The sequence below is a fragment of the Phasianus colchicus genome, chromosome 20 (assembly GCF_987193195.1).
Source record: "Phasianus colchicus chromosome 20, bPhaCol1.hap1.1, whole genome shotgun sequence".
NCBI lineage: Eukaryota > Metazoa > Chordata > Aves > Galliformes > Phasianidae > Phasianus > Phasianus colchicus.
In genome coordinates this window covers 10,988,870-11,014,478 of record NC_143455.1, presented here as the reverse complement: position 1 = coordinate 11,014,478, position 25,609 = coordinate 10,988,870, and the positions used below count along the sequence as shown (strand labels likewise).

General features: G+C 44.9%; 2 protein-coding genes across 5 annotated transcripts; one reads left to right on the top strand and one right to left on the bottom strand.

Annotated features, from left to right (window-relative positions):
- Positions 1-566: 566 nt before the first annotated feature.
- Positions 567-5,524, bottom strand: MRPS7 (mitochondrial ribosomal protein S7). The gene is made up of 6 exons (XM_031598625.2): positions 5,492-5,524; positions 5,251-5,350; positions 3,714-3,905; positions 3,340-3,403; positions 2,638-2,805; positions 567-1,190 (listed from the first exon to the last, which is right to left on the bottom strand). The coding sequence occupies exons 2-6, from the start codon at positions 5,304-5,306 to the stop codon at positions 969-971; spliced, it is 702 nt and encodes a 233-aa protein (XP_031454485.2). The 5' UTR covers positions 5,307-5,350; positions 5,492-5,524; the 3' UTR covers positions 567-968.
- GGA3 (golgi associated, gamma adaptin ear containing, ARF binding protein 3) lies at positions 5,518-25,530 on the top strand. 4 transcript variants are annotated; one of them, XM_031598619.2, is made up of 17 exons: positions 5,518-5,640; positions 9,896-9,980; positions 10,695-10,770; positions 11,243-11,341; positions 12,150-12,273; positions 13,249-13,352; positions 15,020-15,100; positions 16,020-16,157; positions 16,739-16,820; positions 17,321-17,437; positions 18,391-18,645; positions 19,493-19,560; positions 19,959-20,251; positions 20,747-21,012; positions 21,196-21,365; positions 22,079-22,189; positions 23,366-25,530. In XM_031598619.2, exons 1-17 carry the CDS (start codon positions 5,601-5,603, stop codon positions 23,474-23,476), a joined length of 2,220 nt encoding a protein of 739 aa, XP_031454479.2. In that variant the 5' UTR covers positions 5,518-5,600; the 3' UTR covers positions 23,477-25,530. The 4 variants fall into 4 exon arrangements, with proteins under 4 accessions (XP_031454479.2, XP_031454480.2, XP_031454481.2 ...); XM_031598621.2 differs by having other exon boundaries at positions 5,588-5,640; positions 9,921-9,980; XM_031598620.2 differs by lacking the exon at positions 11,243-11,341.
- The last annotated feature ends 79 nt before the right edge of the window (positions 25,531-25,609 follow it).

Sequence of the window (25,609 nt, the reverse complement as noted above, 5' to 3'; positions counted from 1 at the left end):
GGTGTATGACTATGGGTTATTAGCTACCAATATCTGCTGGCAGCTTCCAGCAGGATAAGGGTTCTCAAGCACATGTAGCTAGAAACAAGTTTTATACAATAACTGTTCTGGGTTTTTTCAAAATCTATTAAGGTTTGAGTATGTTATGTTTCTTATGAGAATAAGAATGGGAAAGGAAGAAAGAAAGAAAACAAAATAGTCTATTGGGTGTTTTTTGTAATAAAACTTTTCCACTAACATGTGCCCTGCTTTCTCTCTGAGCAGCTGTTAAGAATGTAAGCAATGCTTAAAAGTTGCTCCTGACTGAGGCAAGAAGGTTGTGATATTAATTATTTCCTCAAGAATAGAGTGACAGAGGGGAGGGGGTTCACACAACCAGAGAAGCTGGAAAGAACAGTGTGAGATTGAAGCAACAGACAAAGGTCTGGAATCGAGAAACCTTCCCCATAAAGCATTGATATTATTTTTTTCCTGTTAACATCTCCCTGACATCCATACAGACAATGTTGCTGATGACTAGAACTGAAAGTCAAGGCTAGTTATGGTAAGGAAAAAAAACCTCCAGATCTGCTCTTTCCTATTTATGCAGCCAGAAAGAGAAAAATGTTGCTGCAAGAGCAGAGATTTAAAAGTCCCTAGGAAACATGTAAGTGGAATAGATTATTTTGTACAGTGTTGCATCTAAAGCTTGTCTTCACAGGAAAGCGGTTATGAAAAACTAGCATATCCGTGCAAGGATCAGTAACTATTTCAGATTCCCCCTTTTCCCATCCAGATAAGCACAAAGCAAATGAACTGTATGGGGACTAGGGAAACTTTCCTTGGCTTAGTTCAGAAGCTGTCCAGAAGGGATTTTCCACCTTTCCCTCTAATCCCCAGCTTCTCTCGAGCAGGTGGCCCTGGGACTCCGCTCCCCAGGCCTGAGAGCAGTGACAGAGCTCTGCAGCGTGTGCGTCCATGCAGAGGCCCTACCACCAGCGGAAGTGGGCATAAGCCCGGTTGGCCTCTGCCATCTTGTGCAGCACATGCTTCTTCTTGATGATGGGTCCTTCGTTGTTGAAGGCCTGGATCAGCTCCTCAGAGAGCTTCTCAGGCATCAGCGTCCGGCGGTGCTTGTTCTCCCTGCACTCAGTGATTAACCACTTCATGGCCAAGAAGCGCTTCCGGTTGTCCTTCAAAGGCACCGGGACCTGGGACACATTTAAACCAGAACAGTTACTGCACAGAGAGGGACAGTTATCTGGTTGATCTCTTCTGCTACAGTGACCCAAGTCAGAGCTCTGGGGCTTCTACTCAAGTGCCATGATGTAGCAAAGAGGGTGGGACTGCTAGCACCAGCATGCTGATTCTTTTGCTGCCTTCCACTGATCTCTGACTCCTTAGGCAATGTTTGCTGCATATCTGTCTTAGTTCCACTGGGACAGAAATCAGGTTTTCTCAAAGTCTTCAGTATGTTTGGCATTAGAAGAAAAATGAAACTGATAACCCACCATTGTTTATACCTAATACTGGGTAGTTCCAAGGACATTCCTGCTCCTCAGCTTCTTGTATTGCTCTGCCAGCAAGGAGACTGAGAAGAGACAGGCCCAGGGCAGCTGATCCAAACTGAACAAAGAGGTATTCCATACCATATGACATCATGCAAATATAGGGGAAGAGTTAGCCAGGCAGAGGCTGCTGCTTGGGGACTGGCTGGGCATTGGTCATTGGGTGGTGAGCAATTGCTTTTGTGTATCACTTGTTTTTGTCTGTATATGTATATACATATACATATATCTATATCAATGTATGTATGTATAAGTACTGTTATTTTCTTTCACTTTTTTTTTTTCCTTAGTAAATAGTCTTCATCTCAACCCACAAATTCCACTGCATTTTGTCCTAATTCTCTCCCCAGTCTCACTGGGGTGGGAAGGGGGGGAGGGTGGGTAAGGAATCATTGTGTGGTACTTTTAGCTATCTGCTGGGTTAAATCACAACAATATCCTACTTCTTATCTAGTCAGAGAAATAGAGTGATGCCTCTAAGGGAATCACAGAATGGCCCGGAGTGGAAGGGACCTCAAGGATCATGAATCTCCAACCCCCCTGCCACATGCAGGGCCACCAACCTCCCTGTTTAGTGGTAGACCAGGCTGCCCAGGGCCCCATTCAATCTGGCCTTGAACACCTCTAGGGACAGGGCATCCTCAACCTCTCTGGGCAGCTGTTCCAGCACCTCACCACTCTCTCATAGTAAAGAACTTCCCCCTGACATCCAACCTAAATCTTCCCTCCCTCAACTTAAAACCATTTCCCCTTGTCGTGCTGTTATCTACCCTTTCAAAGAGTTGATTCCCCTCCTGTTTGTAGGCTCCCTTTAGGTACTGAAAGGCTGCAATGAGTCACCCCGCAGCCTTCTTTTCTCCAGGCTGAACAAGCCCAGCTCCCTCAGCCTGTCTTCCTCAGAAATTACCATGCTCACAGGCCAGAGGTGTAATCCTGGATAGGGTTTTTAGGTGTTGTTTTAATCCAGATTGCAAACTGTTTTTCTTCCTGGGGAAGAGGAATGGCTGAACTGAAGGGGTAGCCACCAGCACATTTGCTTCCCTAGCTAATTCTCCCCTGACCAGATGTGCTGAAGACCCCCTCATTTCACCTGGTAGGTTTTGCCACCTCTCGTGATGTTGCTGAGTCCAATGATAGGCTGGCAGTTTTTCAGAGCCTGGTGGAAAATGACATAAGGGTTGCATTCAACTGTCTCCTTCTCATCATCTGGAGCTCTGTGGTACTTTTCCAGTTGCTTCCTCTTAATGTTCTCTAAAGTCTTGAGAAAAAGTCAAGAAAGGAGATGGGCAGAACAGATGGATTATCCCATGAAATTAGACCACTTTTTCAAGAATTCCATATACATTTGAACCTACAGCTGGTTTTTCAGTCCTACAGGTAACAGGGACATCAGGGATTCTCTTACTCAAATAATTTTACTTCACTTTCTTCCAGATTCTCAGTATCTTCATTAGACATTGCATTTGAGGTGAGGAGGTCAAGTAGCATAACTTGGGACAGGTGCCAAGGGAGGACGGGAAAAAGCAGAGACAGCAATATGGATCTGTGTGCATGAAGCATTTTCCCCTCCAAAGCTTGGTGCTCAGGATCCCACAGCCTATGTAATTAGCAGTTTGGGCAACACATGTCCCCATTTTAAGAGCTGGAACAACACCAACTAATACCAATTATTGTAGGTCAGAGCAGGGGTTGAAAACGTGTCATACAAGTGACACATTTGTGGCCCTTCATTGGAAAGCATACAGAAGATAAGGCTTTAAGAGAGTTAGAAGGAAGAAGCATGAGCACTCACCTGAGCCATGAGGCTTCTGGCCAGCACTTTATTTCCATCCTTCATCATCATATTGGTGAATTTACTGTGAACACAAAGCCCAGTGCAATCTGATTTAAATTCTCAGTTCATCATTTGCAGAAATAAGGGTCCCCACCCTTGTGTTTTTCACATGCTTAAGTCTGGGCGCTGCTAGATCTGCTTAAATTATCTCTAATCATTATCAGTCAATAGACTGGCTTTGTGGGAAAAGATTAACCCAAATAAAGAGATTGTGCTGTTACAGAAAGCAACGTGCAGCAAGCACAGCAAGAAAAGGCCAAGAAGGATAGTCCAGCTCCCAAGTATCTGGCTGCACAGGACCTAGCTGTAACAGAGATGATGCTTCCTCTGACCTGATCATAGGGTCGCTGAAAACGGAGCTGGAGATACTGGGAGGAGCTGCTTTTATGGGACGAACAGCCTTAAGCTCTTGCTTTTCCTTTTCCTCTTCAGACAGCTCATTAAAAGGTTTCTGATACAATTCTTTATTCACTTCTGGCTCTAGAAAGCTGGGGTTGTAGCGACTCCATCTCACCTGTACCAACCTGAAAAGAACAAGATAAGAAGGAAGGTTGTAAATCAACACCTGATATGTTCCAGATGGGAGCAGGACAGCCATGAGAACACATCCCTATCAGATGTGAGAGGTGCCTCCACCTTCATCACTTATTCACTTGCAACAGCAGACTTGTAGACACTAATTAACATACAAGGGCCACACTGCTGCTGCAAAACAATCCCTGCACCACAAACAGCAAACTGAATAGGAGCCTAGCACTGCAGCTCAGGAAGCTGCACGCTGACAATCACTGAGCTGAACAATCACTGAGCTGAACGCTGGAACAAATCAGTGTAACAAAAGCAAAGCACAACGCACCTATCAGGTCAGCACTGCTCTGCAGCAATGGCTGTACCTCACTCCTACTGGAGAGAAAAGTGCTGAGGGCTCACAGCCAGCAGCTGCAATATGTTGGGGTCCAGATTGTTTGCATAAATACATTAGTGATAGTGGGCTGGGGGGGGGGGGGGGAAATGAAGAAGAATATTAGAATAGAATCACAGGTATGTATTTCGCAGCAGGAATCTGCATTTCAGGTATGCTTTGGTGAAGAGCAAAAGCAGTGCAGAAGTACCTATGCCCTGACACAGCTGCACAGTAATCACAGGATCATTAAGGCTGGAAGAAGACCATTAAGATCAGTAAGTCCAACCCCAACCCATCCCCACTGTCATCCATAATTAGTAACCACGTCCCTCAGGACAACATCTCCACGCTTCTTGAACGCCCCCAGGGACAGGGACTCCCCCACTCCCTGGGCAGCCCATTCCAGCACCTGAGCGCTCCCTCAGAGAAGTATTTCCTGACGTCCAACCTGAACCTGGCACAACGTCAGGCCGTTCCCTCCCGTCCCATCGCTGTTACACGGGAGAAGACGCCGAACTCCACCTCACCACAACCTCCCTGCAGGCACTCGTACAGAGCGATAAGGTCACCCCTGAGCCTCCTCTTCTTCACACGACACGATCCCAGCTCCCTCAGCTTCCCTCCAGAGGATTTCTGTTCCACACCCTCCTCAGCTCTGTTGCCCTTCTCTGGACGCGCTCAGGGCCTCCATGTCTTTGCTGTAGCGAGCGGCCCACCGCTGAGCGCAGTACTCGAGGTGCGGCCTCACCAGCGCTGAGCCGCTGGGATGCTCACGTCCCCGCTGCTGCCGGCCGAGCCGCTTCTCATACAAGCCACGAAGCCATCGCCCTCCTGGGCACCTGCCGCCCGCGTTCAGCCGGCCGTCAGCTCCCACCCCGCAGCCCGCCTGCAGGCAGCCCCGCGCCTCACGCCGCCGTTACCGACATCACCGCACTGAGCGTCGCTCCCGGCCCGGCCGCACTTACCGCGGCAGCCACGCTCGCAGACGCGGGCGCAGCCCCGCCGCCGTGGGCGCCGCCATCTTGTGGAGCGCGCAGGACGGGGGCGGAGGCGGTCCGGCCACGCCTGCAGGAAAGAGAAGAAAAAAAAAAACCGCTCCAAAAAGCCGCGTTCAGCTCAAAAAGAACATGGAGCGCGAGACGCGGGACGTTTCCTCCCGGTGCCGCGGGCGGCCGCGGGATTCGAACACCGGAAGTTCGGAGTTACCTCGCGCGGCACCGAAGCCCTCCTGACGCAGAGCGGAACGAGGGCGGCCCGGCGGGGAGCGCGCGCTCGGCTCTCGCGCCGGCGGGGCGGGGCGGGGCGGGGCGGCATCATGGCGGAGGCGGAAGGGGAGAGCTTGGAGTCGTGGCTGAGTGAGTAGCGCGGGCTCGAGCCCTCCAGCCCCTCTTTTCTCCACCCTCTCCCTCTCAGCCCCGTCCTCGCCGCTCCCGGTGCCTTTACTCGGAGGCCGCTTCCCGTCTCCCCCTGCTCTCGCCTCTCCCCCCGCACGGCTCTGTCGGCCCGGCTCCCCCCGGCGGAGCTGCGGCGGTTCCCACGCAAATTGCGTTTCTGCGCTGTACGGCCGTGTTTCCGAGCGGCCCGGCCGCGCTCTGCGCCCGGCAGCGCTGCGGGGGCGGGGAGGAGCTGCGGATGCCCGCCGTGCCCGTGGGAAGGCTGCAGACTGCGGTGTTTAAAAATCCGTTGTTAGGGAAAATGATTTGGTAACGGCGTCGCGCTGTGCGGCTGCAGGGCCCCGCGTGGGCCGGCCGGCCGGGGTTGTCTTGCCGGTGTTCCCGGCGCAGGGCCTGGCGCTGCTGCCTCCGTCCTTTGCCGGTGCCCGCAGTGACGGCGCCGTGCGGCAGCGGGGGCTGCGACTGCCGCGGGACGGGGCGGCGGTTAGGCTCAGTGGCCTTTAATGGTCTTTTCCAGTCTTAGCGATCTTGTGTTTCCCGTAAACGCTTCAGAACGTAAAAGCTGTTGTGGTTTTTGAGCCGTGGTTCTGTTAAGATCCAATAATTCTTGTTCCGTTTTGGTTCGTTTATATGAAATTTAATTCAGTGCGCGGTGTTATCATTTCTTACAGCAGTTATCGGCTACAGGATGTTTTCAGTCTCAGTTCTTGTTTTAGCTCAACGCCTTCTGTCCCCTCGTTGTTCCACTCCTTCTCTGAGCTCCCACAGTTTGTTAATATCTCTTTTTTTAATGGTAGCCAGTGAGACACGTGAAGGAACGCCCACATCCCTTCCCTTTAATCTTCCTCTGAGCAGGACTGACTCACCAAATTCAGTATGTGTATGGAAATATTTGTAGTAGGAAGGATATTTTAGATTGTGCAGCCTGGAAAGCTCTTAGGCTGCTTTTTGTTTTTATTTTTAGTTGTGGAAGTTGAGAGAGAGGATAACATCCTGCTTGTGTGGTCAGTGGAGCTCTGTCACTGGAGAACATGCTGAGGGCAGCACTGCAAAGCACTTCCTCGCTGCAAGCACTGTTGCCTGCTTCTGTTTCAGTAACCCATGGTGTTAAACGCTTGAGCATTGCTCTCTCATCTAAGGTGAAACGTTTATGCCTGGTCACTGCTACCATGATTTGTTCTGGTGTGATCGCACAGCTCCTCCCACAGTGAGGAAGTGCAGATTGCTTGTAAATAAATTACCAGAGCAACCGTGCAGATGAGGAGAGCAGGGTGCAGAGGCTGTGCATCTGAGTGCTCTCACTGGGCCTTCTGAGGTTATTTTTTTTGTAACTATCAGTAAGATGTACTGTGTGTAACACTAAACTTGAGGGGTGTGTGCACCTGCTGTGCCCTTCATACAAAGACAGGGCAAGAGCTCTCTGCAGCACAGCAGCTTCCCAGTCACAGGAAGATGCCAAATGCAGTAAAAATGCTATTCAGCCTTCCAGCTGCCCTGTCTTTCTCATGGGGTAGATGCACAAATCCATGAAGTAACATCACCCTTGTGTTCTAGTGCTGCGCTTTGGTCTGCGATTATCTTGCATCTTCATCTTCAGTCTCATTTCAGGCAGTGGGGTGAGTGAAGGTGATCCTTTGTGTTCTATTCCTGCCTGCATGCTCTTTCTTTGCACTAAGTTGAAATAAAAGAGGAGGTTAGAAAACAACATTGGTTGTGTGAGCCCAGCTGGATCCTTTGACTTGAGTGCTGCCTGTTCTGCTCCTTCCTAAAGGAAACTTACTGTATCACATTCATGTCAGGCTTAGGCAGTGCAGGTATATAATAGATGCAGATGGATAACATATTCCAATTTTTTTTTAATTTCTTTTTTCTTTTTTTTTTTCTTCTTGTATTGCCATGGGCCTAGGTTTTAAGTTTTCCACATAAAAATAGAGGATTTTAGATTATTTCTTCATTAACGTAATGCAGCTTCATATGGGGACATGCTGAAAAGGGTAAGCAAGGAAAACTGGCTTGCTTGGGATGCTCCCAGCGCTGGTGAGGCCGCACCTCGAGTACTGCGCTCAGCGGTGGGCCGCTCGCTACAGCAAAGACATGGAGGCCCTGAGCGCGTCCAGAGAAGGGCAACAGAGCTGAGGAGGGTGTGGAACAGAAATCCTCTGGAGGGAAGCTGAGGGAGCTGGGATCGTGTCGTGTGAAGAAGAGGAGGCTCAGGGGTGACCTTATCGCTCTGTACGAGTGCCTGCAGGGAGGTTGTGGTGAGGTGGAGTTCGGCGTCTTCTCCCGTGTAACAGCGATGGGACGGGAGGGAACGGCCTGACGTTGTGCCAGGTTCAGGTTGGACGTCAGGAAATACTTCTCTGAGGGAGCGCTCAGGTGCTGGAATGGGCTGCCCAGGGAGTGGGGGAGTCCCTGTCCCTGGGGGCGTTCAAGAAGCGTGGAGATGTTGTCCTGAGGGTGGAGATGTTGTCCTGAGGGACGTGGTTGAGTGGGGGAATACTGGTGCTAGGTGAATGGTTGGATTGGGTGATCGTGGAGGTATTTTCAAACCTTGGTGATTCTATGAGTCTGTGTTAGTGTGGCTTGTTCTGAGATCAGTGAGCACATCAATAAAGGTATTTGCCATTTGCTGTTTGTGTGCGAGCACATTCATCCTCAGAGCCAGGGCAAAGCTGCTGGTCAGGAAGATTAACTTTTATGAACTGCAGTTACACATGGAGATTTTATGAGTGTTAGAAATCAGGAGCTGCTTTCTGTGGAATGCAGCCTCTCTTGAGCAGTGCCTCCCTCCTGGGAATTTCCTGTCATTATGTGCAAGAAATGAAAAGAATCTGAATCCAATTGAAGTGTGCAGAACAATCAAGGATCATTCCAAGAAATCTTTGGAAATGTTTGAACAACTTTGAAATTTGAGCTTGACAGGAAAACATTGCTTACGTTTTCCTATCTTCAGCAGATCCTTCTCCTTATTCTGGGATGCACAACCGACAAAAAGACTTCATTTGCTTGTTTGTGCTCTTCCTGTATTTAATAAACGAATTCTTGTAGCTCCAGCCAAGAGCCGTGCTTCTTTCATCTCGGCCTGCAGAGCAGCAGAACTACTTTAGAACACAATGCTATTTGATTTGCATGAAAATACTTAAGATTGTTGCAAGGCTCTGTTTTTTGCAATGCTTCCAGAGCGCTCTGCAGCTGTGAGTGCTGTAATAAGGTTTAAGTGTCACATGTTTCAAACAATTGCCTGTATTTTATCCTGTGCTCTATACTATTTGGCCAAGTAATGCGTTCTCTTCTGTATCTTTTTGCATTGTATTCAAATTTTGAGAAGTGCTTCTTAAACATTAGCCATTAGGTAGCACAGTGCATTGTTTTTCTTACAGGGAAGAAAAATCTGTGTCTAGTAATCTCATCTGGAAAATCAGATTAACGTGGGAATCTTGTCTGCTGTAAATTCATTGGTCTATCGGAGCCAAGTAAAACTCCTGGAGAAAATGCTTTCATAACAAAAAATGTGCTGATAGCCTCAGGTTTCTGCAGCCAATGCGATATGAGTGATGCTGGTGTTTGAGGGAGGATCTGTCAGTAGCACATCTCACAGTGCAGCATCTCTCTGGGCATCCAGGATTTAAATTCCCTATCAGGCACAGGCAGTGGTGTTCATTACTTGCAAGAACAACTCAATGTATAATAATAAATTTCAATTCATTGTTCCCAGAAGAAATGCTGAGGCATCTAACTGATCAGTGATGCTCTAAAACAAGTGTCTGAGCTAAATGACAGAGATTAAACATCTAATCTGCCAGCTCTTGCTGCTACAAAACTCCCAGGAAATACAGAAACAATTTCCCATATAAAAAATAAAGAGTTTAGCCTCTAAAGAGTTTAATGCTATAACCAAATATCATTTCAGGCAGAGGGAAGTTGTGTGAGTTCGAATATTTTCTTTTATACTCTCATTTACAATATGGAAATTGCATGTTTCAAAGTATTTCATGTTTGGCATCTGTCTTTTTGGAAATCTGATTCTCGATGGTTTTTTGAGTGCCTCAGTTTGGATGTATCCTTTCTCCTGAACAGAAGTAGCATACGTGAACTTTCTATCTTCATTTTATAGTTGGTAACAGATGTCAAAGGCTTTTCTCTAGGAAGTATGTGACCTTTTACACTGTTTCTTTTTTTTCTTGAGCTGTAACTTCTTCTCTTTCCCTTGCCAAAGATAAAGCCACTAACCCATCTAACAGGCAAGAAGACTGGGAATATATCATTGGATTCTGTGACCAGATCAACAAAGAGCTTGAAGGGTGAGTGTCCTGACCCTCTTTAGACTTAGTAATTAAATGTATGCAATTTAGAACATGTCATTTGATCCTTAGAGTTTCATATTGGCCTTCCTATATATACTGATATTGCAGAGGAGATTGGCATCAAAAGAAAAAACGTGCTGCAAAGTTTGCTTTTTCTTATGTGAAGAGCAGCATGGTTTACGTGCAAACTGAGCACTAGGAAAAGTGAATCCCAAATCTGCCTCTTGTCAGCCTCTGCTGCTGCAGGGTTCTCATCCAGCCAAACTTGTCCTAGTTTGCAGTCTGTAAAATGGGGTTATAACTCCTAGTGCTTCACATCATTAAAATCTGTACAGGACTTAACTGAGGAAACCTGGGTCACAGCATTCCTGTGAGCTAAGGAAGATGTTTTCTTCTGGAAAAAGGAAATTAATGCATTGAGTAATGATGTGATTTCCTGGGCTTGGGCACTGTACTTGGGTGTTGTTTGGCCCATCCCAGGGAGGAATCTGGAATTGCTTTCAGACTACCAGCCTTACTTCCTTTTACGCATGCAAACAACCAGGCTTACAGAGATGCCCTGAAGATTTTTTGTTAGCCTAAAAGTACTGAATGATGTTTATTTTAATCATATGAAAAACTTCGCATTTAAACAGCAGTGTTTGTGAAAGCCTGAAAATCCCTTGCTGTCTTTGCCTGCTTTGTTTGTAATGAACACCTGCCTTGTTTCAGGCCGCAGATAGCTGTGAGACTCCTGGCTCATAAGATCCAGTCACCGCAGGAATGGGAGGCAGTCCAAGCCTTGACAGTAAGTAGTCCTTGCCACCTCTCTCCAATCCAGTTACACATCATTTGGCGTCTTCCATGCAGAGTTTAAAAGAAGCACAGTGTGTGTTAGTGAGGTCAGCTGGGGCTAATTCTGGGGCTGGATTCCCTTCTTCTCTGTTGGGAGGGAGCATGCTTGCCAAACTGAAGTGTCCATATTAGTTAGTAGCTACAGACAAGTCTTTGTATGTTTCAGCTGCTTTCTTTTGTTATTCTCAGGTAAGGCTTGTGTTTCTTGTTGTGAACTCTAATAGGGAGGTAATTGACTCATAAATACATTGCTGGGAGTGGGAGAGTTGCTGCAGCCCTTCTTGGTGTGTCACCTAAAGATTGGGGGTTCATGCCTGTAGGCCACTGACGGGATTCCTTCAGCTCCCCCATAAGCAGAACACATGTGCTGTTACTGTAGAGCTTTTGTGTTTGCTTCAGCTCTTGTTTCTGTTACTTGAATGCAGGTGCTGGAAGCCTGTATGAAAAATTGTGGGAGAAGATTTCATAATGAAGTAGGAAAGTTTCGCTTTTTGAATGAATTAATAAAAGTTGTGTCTCCAAAGGTTAGTCCCTGAGTCTTGCTGCTGCATTTACTTATTGTCTGGCCTTCATGAGCAGCAGGCAACCTCCAGAATGTTTCTGTCTGCTTCATTTATTTCATTAGTGTATATTCAACGAGCATTTGTTTGCTAATCTTTTTGTGTGCTCTTCTTATTGCTTTTCTCAGTAAGCTGTGCTTATTTACTAGTAATGTGTAACCCTTGTACTGTTATGAAAGCCCTTGTGTTACATGAAGCATTGAGCCATCAACTGCTTGGTGATTTTTCCTTGTTTTCTTTGTTTAATTTTATATTTCTAGGACAGGGAGGGATCACCCCAACATCAGTGATGCAGGAGTTAGAACATCAGATTTGGCATCAACCTCAGAGTTGTAATCTCACTTACAATTTGCCAGTTTGTCATACAGAGTGCCAAGGCTCTCTTCAGTATCCATGATTGGTTTAAAGTGGCAAAAGATAGATGGAGACACCCCAAGGCATAGTTAATACAGTGAAGTATTGCAAAATTCTTCCCAATAAAGACAGTGGGGAAGGTGCAGTATCTGCATTTGAATAATTTTTAAATAGCAAAATTTTGAAACTAACAGAATATCTGTTCTTTCTTTTGCAAAGATCACAAATCACAAAGACTTTATTCACAGTTACTTCAGAAAAATTAGAGAAATATTTTTTCATCCCAATATGGTGTTTTACATCTTTGGTTATATACTTCAGTGTGTATCACTGAACTCCCGCTGTTGTCTGGGTTTGGGCTTTCTTCTTAAAAAGAAACTAAGAATGTGGAGAGTCTTCATCTTTTTCTCACTCTTAGTACCTAGGAGATCGGGTCTCAGAGAAAGTGAAGACCAAAGTCATTGAATTGCTGTATAGCTGGACAGTGGCACTACCAGAAGAATATAAAATCAAAGATGCCTACTACATGCTGAAACGACAAGGTAGGAGGTCAGCTGCTCATTCATGTGTTCTTCTTAGCCTGTGCCTGTATGCAGGAGTGGCACAAGACATAAAAACTTTTAATGATATGAGCAGACTTGAGAGGACATGGAACAAGGGAAGAATTCCCTGAAACACTGAGAAAGCTACTCACTGACTTTGGGGACTGGCCTTTATTTTTATTTAATTTTCACCTAGGTTAGTGAAACACCTTGTAAATGCTTTCGTTTGGATTTGTAGGGGTCTCCATGCCCTTCTTCCCACTCTTGTACTGGAACTGCTCTTTAAATGATTTAAGGCGAGTTTGAAGAGAAATAAGATAATTCCTGTAGCTTTTTGTGTTCTTTTAACCATATTGCTTTACAGTCGTACCTTTACACTGATAAAAATTTATGGTGTAGGCAAAGTGGAAGAAGCTTAATTGAGGAACACATGGCTTCAAAAACTGATAAAATTGTTCTATGGAAACTTCTGGGAGTAGAGCACAAATTTTGGCAAGGGGACAAGCAGAAAGTTTGGCTCTTCTACCACTCATGGTTCTAATGGTTAGGAGTCTGCTCATCACCCCAGCTTGCAATGCTGTCTGTGTTCCTGCTCAGCTCAGTTATAGAAAAAAATGTAGTGCCCTCAAGTCTGCACAAAGCTAGGTTGTCTGGGACTTTGCAAAGTGGCTCAACAGCTGATGTGAAAGAGGAAAAGACAAATAGCAGAGAACTATTAATTATACTGGCTTAGAACAGTATGGAGATAGTAAAACAGTTGCTGGGGTTTTGGCCTTTATCAAAGAAAATGTTTTGTTTTTTTTTCTAGCTAGTGTGCTCACTGATTTTTGATGCTGTGTTTTGCGTTGGAATAGTGTGGTAGCATCAATGGGCAGTTTGGCTGGTTGCTCACTTTGACAGCAGCACATGAATAAAAGGGTGCATTGCCTGGCCTGACTGTGCTGCAAATCACTGTGGGTTCCTCTCTGCTTTCAGGGATTGTTATGTTTGATCCTGTGATTCCTGTGGACAAAATCCTGATTCCTTCACCACCGCCTCGTCCCAAAAACCCTGTGTTTGATGATGAGGAGAAATCCAAGGTATAGGGAAGACTTGTGTTGTAACCACTAACAAAAAAGTAATTACTTAATGCATGTTTAGAATAAGTGTTGGAAACATCCAAATAATTTTTGTCAGGACAGTATCTCTGATAAAAGCAGATTTTATTTGCGATTGCAATGGCGGGCGTCCCGCAAACAGGAGCATCTATGGACACAAGATGACAGTCTTTATACCTGTTTTTCCTTTTACCCATCCCCCTGCCCTGTTTCCCTACTGGCTGGGTACTCCAGGTTCACAGTCTTCTAAACAAAGAGCACTGGGGGGGGGGATGATGCCAGGCCTTCCGATGTCTCTTCAGGCGCTTCCTCAGGCATGCCATCACTTGTTCTCTGGTTTGATCTTGTGCAGGATATTCTTGCAATGTGTGTGACAAAATATACATATATACACCTATATACAGAGCGTGCATTCCTGGGAAGGTTCATCTAGAGGATAAGTGATGTAAACTATCAGAGATCTTCCCCGAGTTAAGTAGTGTTGGAAACATCCAAATAATTTTTGCCAGGACGGTATCTCTGATAAAGCAGATTTTATTCGCGATTGCAATGGCGGGCGTCCCGCAAGCAGGAGCGCACCTATGGACACAAGATGACAATCTTTATACCCTGTTTTTCCCTTTATCCATCCCCCTGCCCTGTTTCCCCATTGGCTGGGTACTCCAGGTTCACAATCTTATCAGTTTACGTTTGTTGATTCGTGTGTTATCTGGTGTAGCCATCCTGTTGTTTCCAAGATGTCTCGGTGCTCTTCTTGTATTGATATGGTGATTGTCTCCGAAGTCTTCGTTAAACAAAGAGCTCCGGGGGGGATGATGCCAGGCTTCAGATGTCTCTTCAGGGCTTCTTCGGCATACCATGCTTTGTTCTCTGGTTTGATCTCGTGCAGGATCTTCTTGCAATGTGTGTGACAAAATATACATATATACACCTATATACAGAGCGTGCATTCCTGGGAAGGTTTGTCTAGAGGATAAGCGATGTAAACTATCAGAGTTCTTCCCCAAGTTAAGTAGAAGGACTCCCAAAAGGAACTATGACAACAGAGTTCATGAAATAAAAATATTATCCAATTCTAATGCAGAAACAACATTTGATTCCCACAGTAGGAAGACTCCCAAAAAGAACTATGACAACGGAGATCATGAAATAAAAAAATATATATTATCCAATTCTAATGCAGAAACAACATTTGATTCCCACATAAGGAAGGAAAGTACATTAATTCAGCTTTTATTTTGGGGGAGGTGTTCTGTGCTTTCAAAGAATTCATTGCTTTGAACACAACTACGTTGTCCATCTATGCTAAGACCTGTCACAGTTACGTAGTAATTTGCTGTTAAAGTGCCGTCCTGCTGTAACACTAGCAGGCAAAGTATGTTTCACAAACAGGGCCAAAAACCATGTAAAGGAGGAATAATTGTCTAATATCAAGTCTCTTGATATGTGGCAGCATGTATGTCCTCTTTAGAAGCAAGAATGTAGCAACTTGTGTAAAACATAAACCTTTACATAACTCCTGGTGAAGTCACTGACTCTGAAAGCAGTGTGAAGTGTATATCTTTTTCTGTGGATTGTTCCCTTAATTTGTTCTTGCATCTTCCCTTTGCCAGTCTTTGTTTCCCACGTGTCCCCTTCTTGTCTTACAGCTTCTAGCCAAACTACTGAAAAGCAAAAATCCGGACGATTTACAAGAGGCCAACAAGCTTATTAAATCCATGGTAAAAGAGGTAAGAAAGTCCTGTAGGATTGAACCCAGTCAGCGGTGTTCTTTGCAAGTTTTAAAATGTGGTTTGAAATTGTTGGAGAGCTTCAGCATCATGTGAATGGCAGATATGTTTTCTCACGTTTCAGAAGCATTGTGTTAGTCCATTCCATAGATAATTGAATGAGACTGGCTATTAGCGACATCCAACCTCCTATTGTTTTCTTAAAAACTCTAAGACTACTAACTTGCAGGTAGTCCAGGTCATTAGTGGCATAAAAGGGTGCCATCTGATGACTTAACAGCTCTGTGTGAAACAAATGCTTTGGTAATTTTGCCCCTAGCTCACCGCTGGGAGGTGTTTGTAAAACAGAAATGTCTGCAGTTGGTGCACCTGATGGGACAGCGCAAAAAGGTGCCAGAATTGAATGCGATGTTGAAATTAATTTCTTTCTTGTCACTTTAGATGGCTTTTCACATGAGAATTTGGTGGAAACACCACTGTACCACTTCTGGTTGATGAGGACTGAGTCATCAGACTGAGTCATCTCTGGGCCTCATGGAAACAACTTCCTGTTTGCAGAGCTGTGATGCATCCACACAGGGCAGTCATTACAAACCTGGAGTCCAGGAAATGACTCACTGTGATTCTGCCTCTCCCTGCCCCGCACCCCTTTAAAAAAACAAAAAAAGTATAATTTCTTGACTGAAGAGGATGTATAGATTACTGACATGTTTCCATTCAAGCTTCCCCTGCCTCCAGGGCAGGGTAGACTCTCCTAATAGTTCAACTGTTTTGTTCTGGTGTGTTTCTTTTGTTTTGTTTGGATTTTTTAGCTCAACCTTAAATAGACATTACCTGATATGATTTACAGATAACACCTACAGTTGTACTGTGAACCTCACAGGAAAGCTTACTTTTCATGTCTTTTTGCATCCTGAAGGATGAGGCTCGGATTCAAAAAGTGACGAAACGTATGCACACGCTGGAGGAAGTAAATAACAATGTGAAACTGCTGAACGAGATGTTGGTTCATTATAGCAAAGAGGACTCATCAGAGGCTGATAGAGAGCTCATGAAGGTGGGTCTGAGCTGCTGCTTCCCAGAAATACTGCAGTCAGTCCTTTGTTCTTTTTCAGATTTTGAATTTTTCAAAGAATTACAAACAGTGCAATAAAATGGAGAGCGGTAGCAAGGAACAAGTGCTCTTGTTGGAAATAACTATGTAATAGCCATGTTTTTAAAGACTTTTCACCAAAGGACTCAGTGCTTTGCAGGGACAGTGGATCATAGCTCTCTCACATATGGTTGAAATCGGGTATGGCTGTTCTTCAGAGATGCAGCATAGCAGAATCGAGAAGCTGCAATTTCTGATTCTTGCTCCTACTATAGCACACTGATTGCTGATAATAACTGTCCCTCGCAGCGCTGTGGATAGGTGGAACATGGCAGAAAATTTGTCTTTCCCTATAGCTAGCATTACAAGGTCGGGAGAACACCAAGAAGATGAAAATTAAAACAACTGGGATGTCCAGCCAAGGGAGGCTGGTTTCTCTGTTCTGGGCTTTCCAGAGAATGCTTGGGAAGTTGTTCTGTGCTCACTGGTATTGCTGACAGTGCCTCCTGTTTGATGAGACCCTTTGTCATGATTTCTCTTCTCAGGAGCTCTGTGAAAGGTGTGAAACCAAAAGGCGGACATTATTCAAACTAGCCAGTGAGACGGAGGATAATGACAGCAGCTTGGGTAAAATAAGCTACACTTCTCCTTAAACTGCTGTTTAACTGCTTAATCTATGACTGTTCAAGGGTTGAGCAAGGGAATGACTGCTGTAAAGGTGCCTCTTCGCTGTGGATGAGCTTTGCTTTGAGCAAGCAGATAAAGGACAAGGTCCTTGCTTCTTTATGTTTGTCATTTAAATTCAGGCAACGGCTTGACAGTATTGGTGGGAGGCTGGGGAAGGATGGTCATATGGGACTACTGTCTTGAAAGGGGAAGAGAGTTATGTGGGGGAACAAAACCTTGGAGTCATTTTCACTGTTACTGTGTACGTAATGTGTACGGACCTAGAAAGGTCAGGGTCTTGCTTAGAGAAGCATGGTACAGAACAGACAGTAACAGAATTTGTAGCTAAACAATTGTGTTTTTTCTTGTTAGTTATTTAGCTGATAACTGATTATTCTCAGCATTAGTGGGAGCGAAGTGACTAAAGTCTTGATAGTTGTGTTTGTCTGTCTTTCATGTAGGAGATATTCTGCAGGCCAGTGACAACTTATCACGTGTGATAAATTCCTACAAAAAAACAATAGAGGGGCAAGAGATCAATGGTGAAGTGGATCCCCGAGTGATTTCAGGAGTGGAAGGTGAGTTCCTGGGAAGCCAACTATTTAATTTCTACTCTTAAAATCTTAAGTATTTTAGACTGGATTTCCTATTAATTCTGGTAAAGTAGGCTTGATGGTTCTTCTGGCCAACACTTTCTGAACAAGAAAGGGCACGACAATTCTGGACATGAACAACAATGCTGCGTTCTCCAATGCTTGTAATCAAAGCCTTTGATAACATCAGTAGCAAACCTTTGTCTGAATAGTTTTTGTGCCTGAAAGTTCTCATACATTTGTGTCTCCACTTTTGTCCCATCTCTTACTGTGGCAATATAAAAAGAACATAATTTTATATAAAAGATGAGAGCAGAAGAGTGAGGGCCAGGTATGGGTCCTGTCCTGGCTTTGTGAGCAGTACCTTTTATGAATTTAGGCCAGTTGCCCACTTTGCATTTCAGTTTCGCCTTTGAAATACCTGGATGCATTGTTGCTGGTTGGGAGTCAGTTCAGCCTTTCTGTATGAAGAGCAGTAAAGGAAATGCATACTGCTGTCTGATGACATCTTCCTGGGACAAGTCTGCTCCAAAATATGGAGAGAATTCTAGATCCAGACAGTATATGTTACCCTCAACTCTGTCTTTCTGGTGGCCTTGATTTATTGTAATTCTGTAGGATCTCCCGAAGTCTTCTGTGAGCTCAAAAGATTTTGAGAGGATTATGAATGATGCTACAAGAAATTCTGGGGAAAAAGTAGTGACTGGAGCAGACAGGTGTTGCTTTTCAGATGGAAATTTCCTAAGCATCTGGGTTGGTTTAAGTAAATGGTTAGATGCACACCATGTGGGCTTTCTCCTTTGTAAGAGGTATAAACCACAATTAAGTGCATATCCATGTTACCTAAACCATCTCTCTGATAGTGTCTTCTGTACGATGTTCTTGCTCTGAGCATTTTGCCTTCCCTCCTAGTTGTGCTTATCTGCTGTTTGCTACAGGAAGTAAGAATGCCCTCATTGACCTTGCTGGACTGGATGTCACCAGCACCTCAACACCTCCAGTGCCACCCACCACCCTGACACCAGCCCCCACAGCAGCCCCAGTTTCAGCAGAAATCCCTATTCTACCACCACCTCCACAGACATTTTCACAATTGCGGAGCAGCTCCTTGAGCCAAGTGGAAGCCGCACCCACTCAGCAGAGCAGCACAGCTAATTCTCTTTCCTTGCTGGATGAGGAGCTTCTGTGTTTAGGTAAGACACTGGGAAGCCTAGAAAAGGCCTATTCAATCCCTGTCTGACAGTTAGCTTTCCTCCAGCGTGAGTCTGAGAGTTGGCTAAAGAGAGCTTGAAATGCCTTATATTTTGACCACACCAGATTTCTTTTGCTCTTGGTTCATCCAGTAGGTTACTTAGTGAGCCATAGGTCTCACTTCTGGTGGAGTTTGAGAGGAAAGATTGAGAGCATTTGGTGATTCAGGTGATGAAGATGGGAACAGTAATTTGTGCCATTCCCGAAACATTTATATTGGTATATATTTCCTTGCTGTGATTCTGGTCAGTCTTGCATGTTTTCAGGTCTATTATTTCTTAAGAAGTCCAGAGGATTTCTGAGACACTCTTGTCATCCTGGATGTAAGAACTAGTCTGTGAGTTAGCATTTAATTCTGATGAATTCATCTGAAGAGTAGGCTTCAAATGAAAATACATTGAGTTTAATTGCAGACTGATCTCTATGGATGCTTGGACATGCAGGCTGCAGTTTGGTACTGATTTCACTGTTGGCTTTGTGTCTGTATAAAGAGAAAGGTGCCCTAGGGGGATTGTTGGAAGGAGCCTCCAGAATGCCTGCATGTGAAGCCCAGATATGAATAGCAGGAGATGCTGTAAATCAGGATGGATTAGAAGAGCTGCATGCAAGGGATTGGCTACTGGTTCTGTTGGTCTCCTCATCAGTGTAGACTTGCAATCCATTTTGATCTTTCATTAGGCTTTTGGGCTGTGGCAGAGCTGAATCAAGTAGATTGGCACTGAAACAACTGCCACGGTATACAGCCTAACTCATTTTCTACTCATTACCTACTTGTTATTTTCCTTTCAGGCTTGAATGACCCAGCCCCTGCAGCAGGGAAGGAGGCATCAGAAAAAAACCAGTGGAGCATGTTTGAGGTAGCAAGGAGAGAATTTCTCAGGGGTAGGAAGGGAGGGCTTGCCATTGTGGGAGGTCTCGTGACACATTTTGTCACCTTAGAGAAACATCACATGTAAGCAGAGGGGTTGCTGTTACTGAGGGGAAGTCTGGCTTAACCCAAGATCTGGGTTAGCTGTGTCTGAATGGAGTAGATATCCCTGAACATGGCTCTCTCAGTTTCCAGTCTGTCCCCCATGATGTTAGCACTTCCTTTGCTTAAATTACAGATCAGATGTAGTCCTGACATAGGCCACAGACTTTGCTGCTTGCCACTCACCACCTGTTTTTGCGGTAAATCTCTCTCCCTCTGTAACAATGCCACCTCTACAGTAGGAGGTAGCAGTGAGCTAGAGCATGTACTTGTGCTCTCTTGCAGAATGAGCAGCTGGACCTGGATTTCTTCAATCCAAAGATGGTGACTGTTGATTGCAACCCTGCAGGGAACCCTCTTCTCCATCACATATCACAGACCACATGTGGAACATCAGTGACACTGCCTTCTGCTTTCACAGCCTCTCAGACTGCTCCCAGCATGCCTGCGCCAAACTCCATACCATTTGTGTTCTCTGCTGGGCTGGCTGCCCCTGTGGGGCCTTCCAAGACAATTCCAGCTGCTCCTGGGTACTTAAGCTCATCTGCATTGGGACAACTCCTTGAAGAAGCCAAAGGGTAACTAAAAGTTCTGGACTTCGCTTTGTCTCAGCATTTAGGAAACCAAGTTTCTGTAGTGTCAGCTTCAGAGACAGACATTCAACTTTAGTTTGGTAGAAATGCGCGATTGGGACTCTTACAAACTAGTATGACATTCTCAGCTTCAGCAGTGAAAGGCAGAAACTACCAGGTAGAGTACATCAGCCGTGCTGTTGACAAATTTTAAGTGTGCAGTGTAAAGTTAAACTGGCTGCTATGGTACAAAGGCATTTGGCCACCTTAGCCTAGCTCTTCTTTGCCAAAGTGAGACTCTTGCATTTGTACTGAATTAGAATTATCATAGCATAATCCTACCAACACCATTTCTTTTTCTTGTAGCTCTGCTTCTTACATTAGACCTTACTGGCTCCAGGCTGCTGCTTTGTCCTTGTGATTTGCTCTTATCTCTGGGTTTGTGCTAAAATGCCTGCTTCACTTTCAGCTTAATTTTTCCATGATTTTTCTATCTTTCAGGGCTGCCACGCAGGGCATGGCAACACCCTCAGTGTTACCTGGGGTTACTTTGCCAGCCACTGTCACATCTTCTCCATTAATGGCACCTGCTGGGCTCCCAGTCACTGCCCCAGGAACACCCCCAATTCCTTTCCCAAACAGCTGCACTGCTGTCTCAGGGAGCTCTCTTATCCATCCAGCATCATTCCAGCAGCAAGACAGTCCAATGAAAGCACCTGAAATTTCTTTGGCCAACGTCCACGTTCCCTTGGAATCTATTAAACCTAGTAAGTACCTTCAGGTTTTTCACCATTCTCTGAACATTTTTTAAAAGCAATGCTTCCTGACTGAGTTTATAAAGTGGAGAACAATGGTGAGACACCCCAGCCAAATGTCAGATTGACAGTACTGCTGAAGATTGTTTTCTGCAGCATAAACTGTGTTCCTATCCTCTTCTTGCTCTGTGGCAGGCAGTGCCCTCCCGGTGACAGCCTATGACAAGAATGGCTTCCGCATCCTCTTGCACTTTGCCAAGGAGTGCCCACCAGGAAGGTCAGATGTGTTGGTTGTGGTAGTCTCAATGCTGAACACAGCACCCCTTCCTGTGAAGAACATTGTGCTGCAGGCTGCTGTACCTAAGGTAGGGGTGCACAGTTCAGACCCACAGCAGTGTGAATCTGCATGTTCAGGGAGGTATGGGTATGATCTCAGGGACTTAGGTTGCAACACTGGTTCTGTCTTTCTATAGTCTGTGCTCTGCCTGTTTCCAAAACATAAAAGTAGTTAGAAGCAGAAAACACTAAACAGGACATGTCAAGAACTGCAAGTAGTACATGTTTTGTTTTTCTTTCTATCTAAAATCAGTCCAACTGTATTTGGTCATGTAATAGCTCAGAGCATTGACAGGACTGTTATGTGGATATACCTATCCTTAAGGTGTTTGGGAATCAGAATCTCATGAAGACTTCTTAAATTGAAGAATATGTTCCTTTCTGGTCGCTACTGCAGCTACATAATTCTGGTTGGCTGATTTGTGTTTTGAAAAGTGTGACCCAAATGGCTACGATCTGCCCATTGTCATCAAGTTGTTTGCATTAAAACCTCTGCTATAAGAGCACTCAGGAAAGAAGGGGAGCAGTTGGTATTCTGACTCCAGTTCTTTTACTCTGACTTGTTGGTCTGCCTGGTCCTATTGTGTTCTGCAAGTAGACTGGCTCTTGCCTCCTCCTTCTCACACACTGATTGATTCTCTTCACCTTTGATGTCTGCTGTTGTCTCCACAGTCTCTGCATACATCTTCCATTGTCCCCAAAGGTAGGAGATACTCCATTCTTTTTGTTTGTTTGTTTGCAGTCCATGAAAGTGAAGTTGCAGCCACCCTCTGGCACAGAGCTGTCTCCATTCAATCCCATCCAGCCGCCTGCTGCCATCACCCAAATCATGCTTTTGGCAAATCCTACAAAGGTGAGAAGGATAGACTATAACAGAGTGGGCATTTATCTCATCATTTTTTCAGATTAATACGATGTAAGATGAATTCTTCAGGGAGTTCAGACCAAAACAATGAGCAGGCACAGCTCTTAATTCCTAACTTGCCCTTCGGAAGCAGTTACTGCAGTAGCAGATCAGTGGTGTTTCAATTCAGGGCTTGAGAAGGGCTGTTATACAGTCTCTTCCCCAACAGACTTTTTCGGCAAGGAGAAGCGTGAGAAAACACTACATTTTTTCCCATCAAAGGAGCAGAAGTCTTATAGAGCTTAGCTTTAAAGGAGAACAATCAGAGCTGCTTCAGGAGCTTATCTTAAATCCCTTGTGACTGGATGTGCCCTGCTGTAATGATGCTTAGTGTGATGTGAAATTAACTGGTTCTCTAAAAGGAGTTTTGATGTGTTGAGGCTCTATACAGACTGACAGACTTGAAGAAACAGTGTGAGATTGGGTCCTGTCCCTTCCCTTCGGCATGTTATGAGATATGCCTGTGACCAGTGAAACAGTGTGGTTAATACTTTGCTTTCTGCTCATCATGCTAGGAGTGTGTGAATGGCTATGGAAACCCTTCCTGCAATTAGTCATTTAGGTAGCCTACATGATGTGTAGACCTCAAAGCTGTACGCTAAAGTGATGGAGAATTACAGCAAAAATGGCCTTAAGGTAGCAGCTAAAATTTATGTTGTTTAAAGAGGTGTTTGCAGGTTGTGAAAGTGAAACTTTCACTTTTTGAAGAACATGGAGATTCTGTATTGAAAGATGGGTTTCATCTGCTACTTACTGGGAATTTTGCAGAGCAGAACCTGTTTTGTCTTCCTGCACGTTATGCATAATTCAGTTTTGAAAATGTTGATCTATTCCAGCATCATTCTTCAGGCTCTTTGGAGAGCAGCTGAGCAGAGGGTGCTAGCTGCATGTATAGCAAACTATTACTGCTGATCACTCATGCTTTTCTCCTGCTGTTTCATGCTAAGCAATAAAGCTTTTATATTTTTAAATATGTAAGATAAATAATTCAGGTTACCTTGACCCTCTACCCTCTGCAGCATGCAACAGTGTTGTGATTTCTTTAGAGCTGTGATAGTGAAATTTTTTGTTCCAGAACAACTGGGGCTATTCTTACGTTGCTCTTGGGTTTTGTCTTTTCTGCAGGAGAAAGTGAGGCTAAGATACAGACTGACCTTCACGCTGGGAGACCAGCTTGCCACAGAGGTTGGTGAAGTGGATCAGTTCCCTCCAGTGGAGCTGTGGGGGAATTTATGACCTTGGAACTCTGACAGAGACTGTGACAGGACCTGGAAAGGATCCCACAGGACTGAAATGAATGTGACGGGGGAGGGATGCACATGCTATCCACTGGTGATGTTAAGCTTTGTTTACATGTCCTGCCCACTCTGCTTGTAGCTTTAGTCCAGAATGTTGTACCCCACATTGAAGGGGTCCTGGGACATCTATGCCAAGTTTGAACTAAAGGCAGCTGGTAACACGTAGCGCTGGCTGCTTTTATCTTGGCCTCCAAGTGAATGGTTCTATCTTCCACTCTATTAAACTTGAAGTTACTGTATTTTGAGGGGAGACCTGTCAACAGGAGATTTAAGTTAGTGTGTTCCTGTACTGTTGTCCAGAGTTACCTACATGCTGGTAATGATGCTACCCCGAGCTTCCTCAGTGCAGAGCCCTTACACATGTCCTCCCTTGGACTTTTACTCAGTGCCAGATTGGACCTGCTAAGCATGTTAAGCAATAATGCTGGCTCCATGAGGGAATGCTTTTTTTTATTTTTTTAATTTTTTTTTTAAACACTGAAGTGGCACTTAGCTTCCTCCATCTGCTGCATTTCCAGTGGTCAGTATAAGCAGACCCCAGCTCTTGTGTTGTGTAACACTGCTGTATCTTTAGTTAATATATTTATTTTATATTGTGGGCTGCCTCCCTGTTGTATCCATTTGGGGCAGCTAGGACTGTTTTGTATGCAAATGGCTAAACTGGTTATTTTTCTGCCTTCATTGCATTCCATAGTGTGGGGAGAAGTGTGGTGAGGTGTTAAAACCAAGCAGTGGAGCTGGAAGGTTGTTTTTAGCATTGGTGGAGGGCAGCACCTGGCATGTAGAAGCGTCCTTACAGCCACTAACCCAAGGATGGAGAGAGTGCCTCTCAGGTCCTCTCCTGCAGGCAGTGTTATATAGTTCAGTACTGAGATGAGAACTGTGAAATACAAGATGTAAATAGTAGAGCTGTAGGATGGCTGAACAAAACAAGCAGGGAAAGGAAAGAAGGCTCTGCTGTGGCGATGCATGTGCCCTGTTTTAATAGTTCTCTATATTAAGTGGCTTAGTGCAATCATCTCCAGAAGAGGGAGAATGGTTTTACTGGACATCAGAATTCAGTGCTAGCAGGTGGCAAAGGAATTGACTGGAAACTAGGTTTAAATGACTGAACGTTGATTACAGAAGTCCCTTCTTTCTCTCAAGGTTCAGTCTCAAGCAGTGCCTCAAATAGCTTTGAGACATTGTTTTAATGTTTGTTTTTAACAACCGCTGACAAAAGCACAGGTAGGATGGATCCTTGGACAGAGTGCTGCTGGAATTCATACAGGCTGTAAAAACGGAACTCAAATACTGCTTGGAGTTAGTTATGTTGTCTTATCTGTGATGAGAAATAAATACTAGAGATGAAAAACTCTGTGGATTTAAAGGCCTGAAGAATCAGAGATATTAGGCAATTGTGGAAACTCTGATGGGGAGGGATCCAAAGCTTTGGCCAAGGACCTTGTTGTATGCTGCTCTGAAGCTCAGGAGGACACAGCCTTGTCAGCTTCCTGACAAAGGCAAAAGGGAGTTGCATCTTTTAGATTCCTACAGAAAGCAGCAATTTTAAACTGATGGACTAGGATGGAGGACAAGGAAAATGTTCTCGTCACTTCAGGCACGGTAGGCATAGGTATTTAGGTTACTTAAGTCTGCCCAGCTGCTTCCCTGAGGAAGCAGATTTCACTGCTTTAGATGCCTATATGTGAATCTCACTGTGACTTTGAGGAAGTCAGAAGAGCACAAGTGCTTTCTGCAGAATGGCGTTCTCACTGTTCCTGGCAATGCACTGCATGTGCTGTACAATGAAATGGAAAGATGCCATAGTCTTGCTGCGTGGAAAATGCATTGTTATAAGCTTTGGAAATTAAGCTATGAATGAGTGTTCCTTGTCAGTAGGTTGAGGTTCCTGCTCCATACCAAACAGCCTGTAAATACATCTAAATGCATTTGTTCTGCTGCATGTTAAATAAATTGGTTTCCTTACTTTGCTCTGGGGGATAGCCCTTACTGATGATTGATCGTGGAGTGTTATATTGGTTCTGGAAACACTAAGGCTCAATTCATCATCTGAAGCCCATCCAAACTA

What these genes read in the sequence shown, in the direction of transcription:
- MRPS7 (XM_031598625.2), bottom strand. Translation starts at nt 5,306, where the DNA reads ATGGCGGCGCCCACGGCGGCGGGGCTGCGCCCGCGTCTGCGAGCGTGG. An exon ending in CTGCGAGCGTGGCTGCCGCG is followed by an intron (nt 3,906 to 5,250) that starts GTAAGTGCGGCC and finishes TGTTCTTTTCAG; the next exon opens with GTTGGTACAGGTGAGATGGA. An exon ending in TTCAGCGACCCTATGATCAG is followed by an intron (nt 3,404 to 3,713) that starts GTCAGAGGAAGC and finishes TTGTGTTCACAG; the next exon opens with TAAATTCACCAATATGATGA.
- GGA3 (XM_031598619.2), top strand. Translation starts at nt 5,601, where the DNA reads ATGGCGGAGGCGGAAGGGGAGAGCTTGGAGTCGTGGCTGA. An exon ending in TAAAAGTTGTGTCTCCAAAG is followed by an intron (nt 11,342 to 12,149) that starts GTTAGTCCCTGA and finishes TCTCACTCTTAG; the next exon opens with TACCTAGGAGATCGGGTCTC. An exon ending in TGCAGGCTGCTGTACCTAAG is followed by an intron (nt 21,366 to 22,078) that starts GTAGGGGTGCAC and finishes GTTTGTTTGCAG; the next exon opens with TCCATGAAAGTGAAGTTGCA.